Below are 17,900 nucleotides of genomic sequence, written 5' to 3' on the forward strand. Positions count from 1 at the left end.
ATACAGTGATTTACTAAGGGATGGAGTGACACAGAAAATCATTAAACATTGTCATGTACTTTCTGACTGGAGTCCTGAAAAGAGAATGTCATTTCCTCCCTTTTTCAAAGATGGTTTCTTTTCTATGAGTGCATTTTAATTATACAGAGTCATAGGTTTCATTGTGGTATATTCATTCATGTATGTAAGATACTTTGATCATATTCACACACCCATAATCCTCCCTTCCCCTACTTTCCTCTCTTTCCCTGATCCTCTTCCTCTTCTCTAATAGTGCACCTTCTAGAAGATGGTTTCTTACTGTCTCTTTTAAAATATATATATATGATTTTAGTTGTTGGTGAATCTTTATTTTATTCATTTATGTATATCAGTGCTGAGAATTGAATCTAGTGCCTCACATATGCCAGGCAAGCACCGTACCACTGAGCCACAACCCCAGCCCTCCTATTGACTCTTAAAAGAGAGATTTAATATTGCATTAGATGTTGCAAATATATGCACATTTACTTGTGTGCGTATATGATAGAATATTATGTTTCAGATAAAAGCTTCTGTTCTTTCTTTTCCCTTGCAGAATATCTCTTACTTTTCCATTTTCCCCATTACTTACATCAGGAAAGGTTTATGAAGAGATTTTAGATTTCCTAAGACCTAAATAAATAAAAATGCTGTGCCAGGTATATACAAAGATTTATCTAGTTACGGTTTTATTTTTCTTTATCCTGCTCAAAACTCACTGTGTTCAATATAAATGTTATTTCCTTGCTCCAGTTGTTGAAATTCTGACACAATCCCATCAAATGTTGCCTCATCCTCCTTGTCTATAGGCTTTCTTTATGGAATTCCTGCAGATGTATTTTAAAACTTTCTTTCTGCCATATCTTCCAATTTATCATTCATATTTGCACCATTTTCATCTTTGTGCACTTCATTCTGTGTAATTTCTTACTATATTTAAATGACCTAATTTTCTCCTTGTTTGTGTTTGCCTCTGCTAAGGCCAGATGTTTCACTAGTTCCAGATTAATTTTTATGCTAGTATCCTTTGGGTTCTCTAACATGTAGGATTGGTGACTTCAACTCCATGCCAAAGCGGGAGTTCTATTTGCTCCCATAGAACTTTTTTTAAAAAAAGTATTTTTAGTTGTAGATGAACACAGTATCTTCATTTTGTTTATTTATTTATTTTCATGTGGTGCTGAGGATGGAACCCAGTGCCTCACATGTACTAGGCAAGCACTCTACCACTGAGCTACAACCCCAGCCCTAGAACTCTATCTACCTTTGACTTAACATAAAAGAAGCTTTCTTGCCATATAGTTTTGGCAAGGGAAAAAACTATCTTGTTATTATTCCCATGTTGATTACACTTCTGTAGGATTTGAATTTAGACAGGAGCTCAGTACTAGCTGCCCATTTTCCATAGCCTAGAAATATTGCCTCCTATCTCCAAGTGAAATTATGTCCTTAAAGACAATATCAACCTGTATGTCTTTATCTCCAGCTCATTGTTGTTTAGCATCTTCTTTATTTCTGGGTGATTTCCATTTCATGATTATGAATTTGATTGTATTGCTATTTCTAGAGAAGGTACATATTCTATCATTTCTGTGAGTTTTAAGTGGTAAGAGGGAAGCTTTCTAAGTCAGTTTAGTCTGCTATTGATTGACAGTTCCTCAGATATGTTTATTGAATTGGATTGTGTAGGTGACATGTCATGTCTCTTAGATACCTGAAAAGGGGCCAAGGGTGTCGCTCAGTGGTAGAGCACATGCTTAGCATGCACAATCCCTGGGTTCAATCTCCAGCATCACACACAAACACACACACACACACAAACATACACACTCACACATAAAAATCACCTGGGATATTGCAGTTTTATATTGCTTCCAGACAGAATGTGTGATTACAAGGCATTTATATTATCCTCTTTTTGCCTAGTTAATGGTACTTTTCCTTATTTCTGCTTAAATTTTATCTCCTTATGGAAGTTTTCCCTGTCCTCTCTCTTCCCCCTCAGAGTGTGTCTTGATCTTCTAATATGTACTTCTACATACCTATGTTCCATTACTTCTTTGTACTCATGTGGAATTATAATTGTTTATACACTTGTGTGATTTTTTGATTAATGTACATATCCGGTCATTGGTGAACTTCATGAATTCAAACATGCAGTCTGTTTTTCCTACTACCGTATGAGTTGCATTGGTGCTCAATAAAGACTTATTAAATGAATTAATGAATACATTTCTATAATGACTATTAATCTCATTATTAAAATTAAATAAAGATTGTGCTATTTAGAAAAAATAAACATATACACTCTGGACCAGTGGTTATTAATAACTTTGGGGTCACACTTTTCATTAAGAACTTGTCAGCAATTATAGACTCTCTCTCTCTCCTGAAAAACCCATATGCATCCTTCTCTCACTCCCAATACACAATTATTTATACAATTGTCAGGGGGTGATAGACTTGTGCAGTTGAGAATACCTGGTCTAGGTTATTCAGTATGGTGAGCAGGTAGGTGATAGTTTCTTGGACACTGGTCTAATCCTGACTGAGGAGCGACCAGGGAGAAAGGCCATTGGCCAGCAGCAACCCTGCAGCAAGACTAGGTTCCTCCTGGGATCCTTGAAGATTTAGAATTTAGACCTCTGGTGGGAGGCCTTCCAGACTGCACACCTTAGCCTTGGTAGGAGGCAGCAGACAGGGTCCAAGGAAGTTTCCACTCAATCACTGCAAAAAAATTAAAGGCAGATAGCAGGCAGATCTGAGGGAGCTCTATCCTCATCAATTCTCCAGAGTTAATGCAGGGACCTGTTCTTGTTTCCATGGCAGGAATAGTACTCCCCACTCTCCTGGGGCTAAGAACTTATGAGGGAATTTGGGAGAGAGAGAGGAAAGAACTAATGTACATCTTTGGAGTAAGCAACAAATTCCTGAATGTAGTGAATGAGAAGATTTGTAACATAGGAGGGAGTAGAGGAACAGCACACCTTCCCCTCCCTTTGACAGGACGGGGAGGATTGATCATCTCTGCCTCCCTCTGCTCTTGACTCCCTTGGTCTGAAAGTCCTTACTTTTGCCCAGACTTGAATCTCATTGTTCAGAAGGATTCAGTCTCAAAACAGCAAATACCTGAGCTGAGCATGTTTATAAAAAACATTTCTTTTCTTTTCTTTTTTGGTACGAGGATTTGAACCCAGGAGCGCTCAATCATTGAGCCATTTCCCAGCCCTTTTTATTTTTAATTTTGAGACAGAGTCTCACTAATTTGCTTAGGGCCTCACAGAATTACTGAGGCTTGCTTTAAACTTCTGATCCTCCTGCTTCAGCTCTGAGTTGCTAGGATAACACGCCTGCACCACAGTACCCCACTTACAAAACACTTCTTATGTAGAAAAACAACGTATCTGTGAAATTTATTGGATTAAGGCACTTGCATAAAGTAAAACCTCTCTTTAAGTTGGAAATTTTTTATGATAGAGTTTTCCCCAAAATTGATCCCTTCTCAATTTTTTGAAATGAAAATAGCTTCATTGCTTTTTTTCTAATTGTAAATATGATTGCATGTTGATGATTATTTTTAAGGCTACAATAGTACCCTAAAATATGAAGAATATGTACAAATCTCATATTTATTCCCTGCTTCTATGGCTGACATCTTGCCCGTTCTCTAACACCCATCTCTTTCTGCTTCTCTTTCCTTTTATTTTGGTGAATTTACATGGTTGCAGGGAAATGGAAGGTATTGAGGATGGAGGGTGATCAGGCGACACCCAAGAAAGGCAAATGAGTTTGAAAACTATTGTCCAGTCAGGATACTGGGCACTGAAATCCTGAAAGATATCTTTGCATAACATTTTATAATTCCCTTCACAAAGCTCTTGTACATTGTGACACGGGCTGTTACTTCTCCCTAATATCCATGTTCTTTGCTTTCTCCTGGGAAACCAGCTAGATTAGTGTCCACAATATCTCTTATGATTGGATGCATGCGTGAGACTGAATTATGGCCAGTAGACTGTGCCAGAAATGCTGTATTCTAGAGATTCACTCATTTAACTTCCCTATTTGTGATCTCTTCTGTCCCTTTTTCAATCCATGGAAAGAACTTTGAGTGCCTAAAAGAGGATGGAGCCACAGGTGAAATGAACCTCCCTGCTGGCCTGGAACATTAACTTCAGACTCCAGTGAATGAGAAATAGTTTTCTTATAGCCATACTATTTTTGAGTCTTTTGTTATAACAGTTTAGATTTTTATGTTACAATATTAATGAATTTCCTTCCTTCCTTCCTTTCTTTCTTTGCTTTTGGAATTTAGGAGATGAGAATTACACTAAGCATATTTCCCCCTTCATACTATACTATCTTCATTGGTCTAATCAAAACACTTTCCCTCTTTTCTCTACTTATTCATTTAATACTTTGTTTCCTTTCACATATATTCTTCACTTCCATCCTCTTCCTCAGAGGCAACAGTTCTAATATATTTATTGTATGCTTTTTTGTTTGAGTTATTTTAAAACTTACCTTATTTTCTGTGCATGAATTTATGTAGTAATATAGTGCTGTGTGTCTCATTCTGGTTATTTTCCTACTGAGTAGTATTTTTTAAAAGATCCATCTGTTACTCTGTGTACATGCCATCTAGTTTCTACTATTGAATAATATACTACAGTGTTCATCCACCTTAATTTACTTCTTAATTTTCCTGGAAATGGAATCTAGACTGTTTCCAACTCCCTATTACTGCAAACACTGTAATGAACTTCCTCATGCATATCTCCTTATGGGCCTATGTGTGAAGTGTTCTGGAATGCATATATATAAGAAATGTGATTGATGGGCCACAGGGTATATGTATAATTAATTTAAGTACTGCAAGATTGCTCTTTGGAATAGCAGATCTAGTCTAAACTCATCAGCTGTATTCCTTTAACTCTGAACCACCAGTAACTAGTGATCTGACCCAGCTTTATAACTTATAAATGGATTACATTTTTACTAGCAATTATCTGATTAATAATAATTTGAACATTTCTTCATGTATGTGCGTGTGTGCGTGTGTGTGTGTGTGTATTTGTGCATTCGTGGGACTTGGGATTGGACCTCAGGGTGCTCTACTACGAAGCTACATCCCCAGCCCTTTCAGCCATTCTAACTTTTTGAGACAGGGTCTCTCTCACTAAGCTGCTGAGGCTGGCTTTGAACTTGTGATCCTCATTCTGCCTCAATTTCCCAAGTTGCTGAGATTACAGGCTTGCACTATAACACTTGGCTCCTCTTCATGTATTTCTAAGCATTTTGATTTTCTCTTCTTCAAATATAGTTTTCATATATTTTATCAATTTGGGGCAGTGTATTTCTGTCCTTTCTTTTGGATTTTCAAGAGTACTTTGCATGTTAGTTTTTAATCCTTTGTTAAAGGTATTGCAAATATCCTTTCTCTGTCATCTGTTAACTTTGTTCATGGTATTCTTTATTGGATGGAAATTCTTATTTTTATGCAATCAAATCTTTTGACTCATGGCATCTATATCTGAATTTTCTTTGTGGTGATATTGATCACATCCAGGGCCTTGTGCATGCTATGCAGGTGCTCTACCACAGAGTTATAATTCCAGTCTTCTACAACTCCTGAGGTTTTGTTTAAGCAATTGTTATGTAATTCCAGGCTATAAAGATATTTTCCTATGGTATTTTCTATTTACTTCATAATTTTAGTTTTCGTATTAAGTTCTTTAATTCTCTGGAGTTCAAATTTATACTTGGTGTTAGGGAGGGGTCTAGTTTTATTTTTCTTCAGATACTCTTTCCAATATCATATGCTAAACACTCCATTATTTCTTCATTGAGTTTTGGTTCCAATTATATAGTATTAATTTTCTACATTTATGTAAATCTGACTCCAAGCCTATTTATTTATCCTTTCCCTATTATTTTAATTATTATGGTATGGCAGGAACAGCTAATAGTCAACAAATGATCTTTGTAATCACTTTCACAGCCTCCCTTGTAGTTAGATTGGGACCTTATGACTCAATCTGGACAAGGTGCTATAAGTAAAAGTAATGTCAATGACTTCTGGGTCAGTGTTGCCTAATCTGAACACTTCATATAACATATACAATTAAGGCTTTAAATTTCTCCTGAAATATGTTTTTTTACTGAATCCCACATATTTCAATATTTGTTATTTTAATTGTTAAGTTTTCAATATTTCAAATTTGTTACTTCTCCCTTTTAACCCATGAATCATTAAAAAGCCTATTCAAAAATTTCCAAACGTGGATTTTTAAAATGTTACTTTGTTATTTGTTTCTGTCCTAATTGCATTATTTTGACCAAATAATGTTATTTTAATGATATTGATTCTTTAAAACTTGTTAATAACATTAACTTTTTGGCTTAAGGGCCAACGATATGATTATTATAAATGTTCATTGTATGGTTGAGAAAAAGCATATAATACTATTATTGGGTGCAAGGTTTTGTATATGTACATTAAATCAGCTTTTTGATTGCATTTTTTACTAATTGATATCTTGACTAGTTTGTTCTCTTTGTCTTTTACTTTAGAGAAGAGTGTTGAATTGTCTGATGTGGTTGCTGATTTATTCCTTTCTTTTATAGCACCATAAGATTTTTTCTTTATAGTTTTGAGGATATTTTATTAAATCCTCACACTTCTACAAGATTTTGGTGAATTGTAACTTTCATCATCATCTTAAAAACTTTCTTTTTTAGTACTTATATATTTATAGGGAATTGCAAGGATAGTAAAGAGAAGTCTTCTGCACCTTTTACACAGTTTTTCCCAATGTTTACTTCTTCTATAACTTCCATAATTTCAAAATTAGGAAATTGACATTAGTCCCAAATGTGCAGCTGATATTAGTCCAAAATGTGTGTATAGTTCTATGCCATTTTATCACACCACTGCAATCAAGATACATATCTAGTCTATCACTGCAATGATCTCCTTTGTGCTACAGCTTTCTAGACACACACTCCTCATTCCATCATTTCTAACCCCTAGTAATCATTAATCTATTCTCCATCTCCATATTTTTCCATTTTAAGAATATTATAAAAATGGAATTGTACAGTATATGAATTTTCAAGATTTTTTCCCAACTCATTACAAGGCCCTTGAGAGCTGTCCAAGCTGTTGTTTGTATCAGTAGTTCATTCCTTTTCATTGCTTAATAGTATTCCATGGTGTGGATGTAATGCAGTTGTTTAACCATTCACCTATTCTTCAATAATGTTTTTGGAAGTGCTTGTGTGATGTAAGTTTTTCAATCCTTTTACTTCCAAAGTTTCTGCATACTTATCTTTAGCATGTTAGCTGGATTTAAATAAAATTGATGGTATATTTTAGCTAGTTAGTTTAGCCCATATTCACTTGTGATTATTAATGTATTTGAATTCTGTGTTTTCTATTTATCTTGCTTTTTCAAGGAGGTTTCTCTTTTCTCATTTCTCATCTTTTGGATTAAACAAAATATTTTTTTCTTATTGAATTTTTTCTTTATTTCTATAGACATTATGTATTCACTCTATTTTTATTTTAGTGATAACTCTTGAAGTTTTATCTTTCATGTCTAACTTAAGTCTGGGGATAATCAATATGTTATCAATAAATTGAAAATAGGTGAGACCTTCAACTGTGATCAATTTGGACTGATTTAAACTTATATTCTTAAGTCAGACACATTCAAAATGTGCAATTCTACTCTTTTTTGTTCTGATATTGCAATATCACCCTAACCTAAGATATTTTAATCTTTAAAAATATGAAACTCGTGAGAAAATTTGCTATTTTATTTATCAAGCACAATGGATATTATTTTTAAAAAGCTCAAAGAGGCTCAGGATTTCCTGAATCACCTATTGTGGTCATCATTGTTCCTAATTTCACTAAGGAAATATGATAAGGTTGTGAATTAAACTAATATTACAATGAAGCAATAGACAGTGTTAATTTTTAAAATCACTCTTCAAGAGGTCTGTCTGACAGCTTTAAGTGAAATGAGATTCATGTAGTAGGATTCCTTAATTGCTCTATTTTGTCTTTTACATTGAATTCCATATTCAAGCTAATTCATGTTTTCCACTGAAAGTTGTTCAGTGTCCTTAGAAGCAAATATCTGCCTCTTCTCCATGAAATTGTTTTAAAGGAATAACAGCCTTGTTTCTTAGAAAATATTGTCAGAGGGAAAACTATTTATTTATTTATTTATGTACTAGGGATTGACCCTGGCTGCTTATCCATGAGCCACATCCCCAGCCCTTAATTTGAGACAGGGTCTTGCTAAGTTGCATAGGGCCTTGCTAAGTTGCAGAAGCTTTTGTGAAACTTTCAATTCTCATGCCTCAGCCTCCTGAGTAGCTGGGATTACAGGCGTGTGCCACCACACCAACCTAGGTTATTGATTTCAACCCCAGATTATGGAAGGAAATCTCATTTGCATTCTAACCACTTCATCCCAAATATTCCACATTTTCTTGAGAATCTATTGTTTACTCTTCTATTTCTAGTCTTACTCTTAGTTTGTAGCCTTTTGCTTAAATGCAAACAGGGAATTTATGGAAAGATATTGAGATACATCTCACAGTTAGAGAAAAGTTGAATAACCTAGAATGATAGGAGGTGGAAACAAATGCAGCTCTTGGGACCTTGAGAGCAGGAGTTTGCATCACTTCATCCTTGCGCTTTGCCACTAAAATCATATCCCTGTATTCTCAGTCCTTGAATTTATGAGGTTATATTTCTAACTTCTTCTTGATCTAATTGTTTATGCAGAACAATAAATTAAAGCAGGGAGAGCAGGACTACTCAGTGTAAACACAGTTGTGAGAACTGTCCCACAACACCCATGATCTGGACACACAATGTAAAAAGGTAAAAACTATAGTACAGAATGTCTAAAACATGTTTCAAGAGTCACATTTCAGGAATAGAAATATATACAGCTAATGCTAAATTCTTAGTGTCTGTTGTTATTATTTTACCAAGTTAAATATTTCAAAGAACTATCCTTTTAAGTTTGAGCCACAGCTGGACTCTGTTGTTGATTTATCACATGTGATGTGACTTAAGACACAGAAACCCAAACTTTAGGAAATGAAATACTTATCTACCATGTGATTCTCTGCTCATTAATAAAACCAATCTACACATCTCTGTATAGGAATAGGCTTCACCTAAAGGAGATGTAAGTTTCCACTGTTATTTAGGGCAAAGGAAGATGGCTGGATTATCTCAATATCTGGGATCAAGCCAAGAGAGGCTGATGCATCCTTTTTCAATATATAAGCTCAAATACCACCTCTATGCCACCCAGAAGAAGACGTTAATGTTCCAGGACTAGTACATTTTTAGGTTCTCCTTATTAAGAATTTAAAAAATTTTGAGTTTAACCTCATCTAGGTTCATCTTATTACCACAGTAATGATAATTTTATTATGAATAAGAATTTTTAAAAAACATTTTAAAACGAAACTGGATCTTTAAAATTAAGTGTGTGCAATGGAATATTAATCAGCCTTAAAGAAGAATGAAATTATGGCATTTTCAGGTAAATGGATGGAGTTGGGGATATTATGCTAAGCAAAATAAGCCAGTTTCAAAAAAACAAAGGGCAAATATTTTCTTTGAGATGTGGATGCTGATCCATAATGGGGGGCGGTTAGGGAAGAACGGAGAACTTTGTATTGGACAATGTGGAGTGAGGGGATGGGAGGGGGTGTGGAGATTGGAAGGATGGTGGAATGAGATGGACGTTATTACCCTATGTATGTGTATGATTGCACAAATGATGTGACTCTGCATTGTGTACAGCCAGAGAAAAGAGAGGTTGTGCTCCATTTGTGTACAATGTGTCAAAATGCATTCTGCTGTCTTGTATAACAAATTAGAACAAATAAAAAAATTGAGTGTGGGATGATAAAGAATAAAATCACTTCTAGTAGAGTTTTGGGACACGGGCTCAATCCATGCTAAGGCACCAACAGTTTTACCCATCATTGTTTTGTCAGTGGTGCAAGTGCAAACCCTGTGAGAACATCTAATTGTTTTGAAAGTAGTTTAGATCTTATGGTTTTAGAGACCTGCAGTAGTTCATGAGCTACACATTGAGAACCACTGATATACAAGGTAATCTGAATTGTATGTAAAAAATGCAGAGGTGTGCTTAATAAACATCTGAATTTTCACCCAGTTACAGTTCTGTGAGCCTTTTGGACTGATACCATAGGCCCTTATATATGGCGAATGTGTTTTCTTGTCAATACAGAAGTACTTAATAATTTTTAAAATTTATTTTTAGGGAGCACAACACAATATTTTGATATATGTATACATTATGGAATGGTTAAATCAGACTATTTATATGCATTACTTTACATGGTTATCATTTTGTGGTTAGAATCTATTCCTGTTTTTTTTTTTTTGTGGTCCTGGGGATCGAACCCAGGGCCTTGTGCTTGCAAGACAAGCAATCTACCAACTGAGCTATCTCCTCAGCCCCTTAGAATCGATTCCTGAGCAATATTCAAGCATATAATATGCTGTTATTAACCAGTCACCATGGTGTACAATAGTTGTTAATAGTTGCATTGTACTTTTTCTGGCATGAACATACCATGTACTATGTGGCTAATTCCATAATGTTAGGCATATAAGTTGCTTCTAGTTTTTCTCTCTTAGACACAGTGCTGAAATGAGCTTTGTATATTCCTCTGTGTACAATTATTTGATTATTTCCTTAAGAAAATAAATTCTATAAGAGGAATGCTTGGGTTGGGGATATAGCTCAGTGCTTGCCTGTCAAGTACAAGGCCCTGGGTTCAGTCCCCAGCACAAAAAAAAAAAGTGGAATGCTTTGCTGAAGAGCAGGTACATCTTTACATTTTTTATGAATATTACCAAATTTTTCTCCAGATAAGTTGTATCAATATATAATACCAATCTGACCCTATCCCAGGAAACCCTGTTTCTGACCCTACCATACATACGCTTGCACAAAAATGATTTTATGTGTTGTGTGAGAAGAGCATGCTGGGTTTGGAAAAATCTCTTGAGATCCTTATCATTTTCTTTTTTCATTTCTTCAGTGGGCTGCGGGTGGGAAGAAGGAACATGTACTAGTTCTTAGGTGAACTGAGGAGAGGTGGTGGGGTTCCCTAAAAGACCTTATCACTACCCCTTTTCCAAAGGAAGGCAGACCTAGATCTCTACCCTAGGAAATCAACCACTGGTCTACACCAAGTGTCATTCTTTCTGCCACACTGCTTTTTTCTCATCCGAAATGGGAACTACTTTTGTCATTAAGTAGTCTTCCCAGTTGCCCAAGAAAGAGGGCCTTATGTTGTCAGGACCAGTACCAGATCATAGTTAGGTGGCATATGGCAGATCTTGGTCCTTTTTTATTTTTATAATTCTTTTATAACTAACATATTTAACATTTCCTTTAGTCATAATCCCATTTCACCCTTCATCATCTTATGCTTGGAACATAACTTTCTAACAAATATTCTTATTTCCAGTGTCTACCTCAACCCCATGCCAGCTCCAATTCATGTTGCACATTGCTGCCACATGATTGCTTCTTTTGTCAACAATGACCAGTGTCTCCCAGAATATGACAGGATATTTCAATATCTCAGCTTAGTGTTCAAGATTTTCCTTAAATTTTCTTCACCTTAAATTCTCATGGTTCCTCTTCCCATCACCTCCATTCCAGGTAAACTGGCTTACTTCCTATTGCAGGAATGGATTTCCCACCTTTATGCCTTTCTTCAAACAATTTTCCCCTCCTGGACTGCCCTTCTAGCCCAGTTTAAATGTATCCTTCCTCATGGAAGCTTTCCTCAGCAAGTTCTGCTTCATTTAATCAGAGAGAATATATTTGATATTAAGCACATACCCAGGTACTATTAGTAATCCTTTTGTATTTATGTCCCTTATCTCTTCAGCTAGATTTCAAATTAAAGCATGAAAACAATTTCTTGCCATTTAAAACATACAACTTTATTGATGATACACAAATGAAGTCTTTGGTGGATAAATTCAAGTCAAAACAAATAATAGCAGAGTAGGCCATTCATGATGGACAGTTTCACTGTCAAGTCACATAGAGGAACCAGTAAAAATATTCCATCCAAGCAGCATGATTAAAATCACAAATGTGTTTTCAGTACAAGAGGACTATTTGGTATTCATAAAATGGTTCAGCTTAAAGCTGGACTGTCACAGATAACATCACTCTGGATGATACATTATTCAAAACTGGCAGCTGAAAGGATCCCTTTACTATACAAGCAAGTGGAAAAGCAGTAACTTTCAATTTTTAATGCTTCCAGACTGCAAAAACAAGAAATTTCAAGTCTTTTGAGAGCACACAGCAATCAGAATTTGTTCACTAGTTTTATAACTTTCACTTTTACCAAGAGGTCATGGTGATTTGCTAAGGCTCGAATTTTCTTAACGCACACTCCAGATGTAGTGCATAAGTAAAAAAGGGAACCTTTGTTGAATTCTCTGTAGTTGAATACTTCTGCTCTGAGATTGTCATAGATAATCTCAAACAGAGTAAGGGCATTGATAAGAATTTCTGATTCCACGTAAGAATTATATAGGGAACTAAATGATGACGGCACTTGGGTACTGAGAAGTTTTTTTAGCATATCTGGATTTTCAGCAAAATTGGAAAGTATTTTCAAAATCTCAACCTTGATTTTCCCACCTCCCTGAGATAACAAGCGGAAAAAGTTTGCAATGGAATTGACAAGCAGGTGTTGGTAGTCATTGGTAATAGTCATGTTTGTTAGAAATTTTAGTCCAACTACCTGCACTGCTGAGTTCAGGTTAGAGGCCATGATATCATCCATTACTTTGTTCATGTATACCTGAAGACGGCCCTGGTTCTCATAATTTTCACTCAGGTTATTCATGGCCATTAAAGCTTTTTCCTTAATGTGAGGATCAGTTTTGTTGATCATGTTTGCAATAATTGGAAGGCCTCCCAATTTGCGAATTGTCTCTTGGTTACATGAATAATTGGCATTGTTGCTCAAGGTGAGCAAAGCTACCTGTTGGATGAAAGGATCATCTGATTTCTGAAGCAAGGCAAGTACTTTCCTGAGATCTCGGACACCCAGAATCTCATCAATTTCATAAGGAAAGGGACGCTTCTGCATGGGAACAGGTTTTTTCCCTCTCCCTCTGCGCTGGGTTTCTGGTTCAGAATCTGAATCTGACTCTGTGTCGGTCCACCCAGATTCCCCTTCCTCAGAATCAGGGACCTCTGCTAAGAAAGCCTCTCCTCCATTAGCAGAAGCGGCAGCAGCTGCTGCAGCCCCATCCCCAGGGCGGAATCCCATTCCCAATTCATCTACTTCAACCTTGCTTTTCTTGCTCTTGCCTTTGCCTCCAGTCCGGGACCGGGTCCCACCCTTGGCTCCACCTTTGGGCACAGCTCCAGTGGCTGAGGCAGCCTTAGGTATAGCTCCAGTGTGAGCCCCAGGGGTTGCTTTCTTGGCAGCTACTGCTGTTCTAGGGGACCCTGAAGTTCCAGGAGCCTCTGCAGCCCCAGTAGGTGCTGCTGACCCAGCAGGCAGTGTGGGCACAGGAGCCTCAGCTACCTCTGCAGGTGCTGCCATTCCAGAAGCCTCGGCTGCCTCAGCTGGCACTGCCACTCCAGAAGTCTCCACAGCCTCTGAGGCTGTTGCCACCACAGCAGGTGCTGCTACCCGGGGAGGTGCTGTTGCACCAGGAGACACGGCTGCTCTAGGAGGTGCTGCTGCCCTGGGAGGTGCTGCCACCCCTGGAGCTGCTACTGCCCCATGAGGTACTGCTGCCCCCGGAGGTGCTGCTGCCCCCGGAGGTGCTGCTGCCCTGGGAGGTGCTGCTGCCCCAGGAGGTGCTGCTGCCCCAGGAGTCACTCCTGCCCTGGGAGGTGCTGAGGCCCTTGAAGCCTCTGCTGTACTGGGAGCTTCTGCCACTGCAGGAGCCTCTACAGCTGTGGAAGCCTCTGCCACCACGGGAGATGGTGCCACTGAAGAGGCTGCTGCAGCCACGACTACTGATTCAGTCGTAGGCGCAATCCTAGCCCCATCTGCCTCCTGGATCTGACTTCCTGCCCCACTCTGAGCCTCAGGGCTAGATACAGCTGGGATTACTGCCTCAGCTCCTGTAGTATCAAGAGCAGAGGCTTCATCCTGGGCCTTGTCCTCTGCCACAGCATAGACTGGGGCTGGGGGACTGAATCCAGGCCCAAGGTCGATAGTGAATCCGGCCCTTAGCCCAGCTCTAGCCCTGGCTCCAGTCCCAGCTGCAGCCCGGTTCTTGGGCTTGGCCAGTCTCTTCTTCTTCTGGTCTCTTCCCCTGGTGTATTTGTAGACGCAGTACCAGGCACCAGCCCCAATCACTATCCCTGCAGCTACGCAGCCAGCATCCCGAACACGGCTCATGGTGCAGGTGGTATGATTCTCTGATCCAGGGTGTAGAATTGGCTTGCCCAAGTGGGATGCGTGCACGTCAAGGTGAGGTCTTCAGCTCAGGCTTGCAAGTTTTGCTGAGGCTGTGAGCTGAGAAGGACCTTGGGGGTAAATGTTAGATATGAGGTTTAGGGCTCTGGCTCACTTTTTGTCTAACCAGGTCTACTTACAAGAGAGTTTAGGGGCACAATGCCTTGTGGGTGGTGCTAGCACTCAAATACAGGTGCCAATATCTGTGCTTGCTGGTTAGACACCTGGTCCTATCTTCACTCTAGCTTGCCCTCTCAGTGACAACAGGATTTCCTTGCCCCTAGATGAGAGGCAGTATGAAGGCTGGTGGAGAGTGAGAAATCTCAGATTTGGTTCTGATATCCCCACCCCTAACCATTAGGTGCCTAGATGGTGCACATACCACCTTCCTAGGATGAGAACAGTTAGCCCTTTTCCACTGTACCTGCAGTTGCAGAGAGCCTAAGAAGCAAATGGACCTGCAGACAGATAACAAAAAGGTTGTTTTTGAGTCTTTGGTGAACATATCCTGGTTCCCTTCATGATTTGTATTCTTGTGGATCAAAATTCCCCCTCCCCCCTCAGGGCTACTCTTTTTCCTCCCTAGCCTTTTTTCCTCAAACTATTAACTAGGAAGGTGAATGCCACACCCCTTCCCCTGCACCAAAAAGGACTGGCCTGAGCAAGGGATGTCTTTTCAAGAGAGAGAAGAGGCAGCAGGAGGAGCTATGGTCTTACTCTGCTCTGATTTCTGCCACACCCACACCAGGGTCCCCACAGAGTGGCCACCCTCAACACTGACCTGGGAAGATTCAGGGTTGCTTCTTCTTCCTTCGGTTCAGTTAGAGCTTCATGCTAACGACAGATTAAAGGGCAGAAATACAGACTGCAGACGTTGGAGACTGAGAATCTGGTGGATGGATCAATTGAGAGCCTGGTGGATGGATAAGCACCCAGAAAAAGATTCCTATTAATTGCCTTTCAGTATTATTCGCACACCAAAACGTCCAACAATTCTACCTCTCAAATCCCTCATTTCCTCTATTCTTCCCATCCCACCCCCAATCCCCCCTCTTGCGCAGGCTCCCCAGGCACTCAACCCCTCCTTCCTCTTTGCCCCGCCCCAGGCCGCCATTTCTCCAGGACACACCGCCACACCCCTTCTTCTGCACCGAAGCGGGAGGCTGCGGGGAGGGGGGCGGTGAGATGCGGGTACAACGAATGTTAGATGAGTCGCAGCATGGGGGATTCCAGCCAGACGATCTAGTGTCACTTCCTTATGGTCAACCCTTTTTCACTCCCTAACCTCCAGGCCTAGCATTAGACTGCATTATCCTGCAGAACAGGAGCCCCACCGTCTGCCTTCTCGCTTTCAGGGTCGTGATTTTCCATGGTTTCTCCGCTCTGGGCTCCACCTCCCGCCCCCTCCCCCCACACCAGTCCTCCGGTAACCGCCATTTCTCCCTCCTGCATACCCGAATTCCTTTTCCAGGACTGAAAAGATGAGGGTGAAAAGCCGAGTGAGCCAGAGGTGTCTGAAAAGCAGTCTGGGAGTTAGAACGGTGGTTTTCAGGGTCCCCCCTCCTGTGAAGCTCAGACAGCGCCAAACCTGCCATCTCTCCTACAGAGGCTGGCACACCCATTTCCCAGTACCCCCAAATGACAGAGGGCTGGCTGGGGGAGGGGAAGGGAGGCGGGTGATGGTGGGGGAGTGTCTGCAAAATAAGGGTGGGAGTGAACCGTCCAGATTATTTCCAAATTTCATGCCCCTGCGGTCACCCGTTCCCAACCTCCCCTCTGGCCTTCTGTGCGCTGCCACGTTTATTTCTCTTCCCTCCTCCTTTCAAAACAGGGCAGGATGTGGGGTGCGGCGCCTGGGTGTCAAAAAAATAAAATAAAAAACAAAAACAAAGCACTGGCTGGGGGAGGAAGCAAGCGGATTCATCGCAAAATCCATCAAAGTTTTTTCTTTCCCACCCTCTCTTCTCTCCACCCACCAAAACGAGCCTGCATCTGGGCGCCACGGATCTGTTCTGAAAAGCAGGCCTGAAGCAGTGAGGCTGAGGCACCCTCGGCTTCGGATTCCCGCATCCCTAGGCTACTCCTATTCAGTGGTCCTAGGACATGCCCACCCTCACACCCACCTGCAGGGATCAGGGAAATGTTCTCGTTCTCCTCCTCCTCTTCCTCCTTCTTCTCCTTCTTCTCCTCCTCCTCCTCCTCCTTGCCTGGGTTAAATGCCCGGCAGTGCGCAGCGTAACAGAGTTGGTACCCAGAGGAGGACAGGGAGTCGGCGGCCAGGGCTTTAAGTACCTTTGCCCACGTCAGCTCCTGGTCACGTGAGGGCTGCATCTCCAGTAAGCTTGGATCCCCGCTTTCCACTCCCACCAAGAGTGTGAGCCCCCTCCTTTATCCCCACTCTCGTCTCACCCCACCACATCAGGTCCTGTCACTCATTCTTTGCCTTTGTAGTTTCGGAGGCCAGAAGGAGCCCTTTCTCCATATAAGAATTTGCCATTCTCTGGTTACCGGGGAGGAGCTGCAATTGACTTTATATTCTATTTTTGGCTTTTTTGTTGGGGAATATTTTCATTTTTTTCTGGGCAATGGATACTGTCCCTCTATCGCCAATTCCCCAGCCTTTACCTAGTCCCCACCATTTCCCTTGCAGTTCCATGCTACCCTGTAGATAAAGAACAGGGCATCAGAAAAGAGAAAAGAAATGGGAATGGGGTCTGCACTTCAGAATATTCTTGTTTTATTTTTAAAACTATTTCCACACTTTATTTTTATACTAAAAATTACAATAAAACAAGAAATAAATGTGGGAAACAGCAACAAAAAAGGGACGGCATATGTTAAATAAAACAAAACAAGATTTTCCACTTCATTGGAAGGAATCATTAATTTTGGTTGATTTTTACCACATAGAAAATGAATTACATTGGCCACATGGAAAATTGTTTTTAGAACATGCTAAAATATTTGAACATCTAAAAATGGATGTTTTTCTCAACAAAATAAGCATATTTCCATAAGATCTGTAAATTGATCCATGGAGAGGGGTTCAGTTGTCCAGTTTTATTTATTTTGGACAAATAATATGCTACTTTCCCTCCTTCTGGGATAACTTTTAAGTTGGATGAATAAATGACCCTGTCTTGTTTGGTTAGAGAAACACGTTTATTTAATATTAACAAACCATTGCTGGCTGCTATGTGTACCTTCTGTAATCTTGATGGTTATAACTATGACAGTATTTTACACCTGTCCTTGGATTATATTCCAGTTTAGTGATTCAACTCAGGGCAAAAGGAAGAGCTGGGGAGAAAAGGAAATTAAGGGTGTGAAGGGTGCATGGTAGTCAAATT

The 17,900-nt window shown here is 39.8% G+C and overlaps 1 protein-coding gene across 6 annotated transcripts; it reads right to left on the minus strand.

The window, feature by feature from the left end:
• Nucleotides 1–12,036: 12,036 nt before the first annotated feature.
• Nucleotides 12,037–16,823, minus strand: Armcx2 (armadillo repeat containing X-linked 2). 6 transcript variants are annotated; one of them, XM_047535946.1, is made up of 6 exons: nt 16,674–16,816; nt 16,320–16,403; nt 16,005–16,023; nt 15,332–15,463; nt 14,975–15,008; nt 12,037–14,621 (listed from the first exon to the last, which is right to left on the minus strand). In XM_047535946.1, exon 6 carries the CDS (start codon nt 14,491–14,493, stop codon nt 12,430–12,432), a length of 2,064 nt encoding a protein of 687 aa, XP_047391902.1. In that variant the 5' UTR covers nt 14,494–14,621; nt 14,975–15,008; nt 15,332–15,463; nt 16,005–16,023; nt 16,320–16,403; nt 16,674–16,816; the 3' UTR covers nt 12,037–12,429. The 6 variants fall into 6 exon arrangements, with proteins under 6 accessions (XP_047391902.1, XP_047391901.1, XP_047391903.1 ...); XM_047535945.1 differs by having other exon boundaries at nt 16,005–16,064; XM_047535947.1 differs by having other exon boundaries at nt 16,005–16,064; nt 16,309–16,403.
• Between the last annotated feature and the right edge of the window lie 1,077 nt (nt 16,824–17,900).

This window comes from Sciurus carolinensis, chromosome X, assembly GCF_902686445.1.
Source record: "Sciurus carolinensis chromosome X, mSciCar1.2, whole genome shotgun sequence".
NCBI classification, from domain to species: Eukaryota; Metazoa; Chordata; class Mammalia; order Rodentia; family Sciuridae; genus Sciurus; species Sciurus carolinensis.

Excerpts from the sequence above, each read along its gene's own strand:
- Armcx2 (XM_047535944.1), bottom strand. The coding sequence starts at position 14,493 with ATGAGCCGTGTTCGGGATGCTGGCTGCGTAGCTGCAGGGATAGTGATT.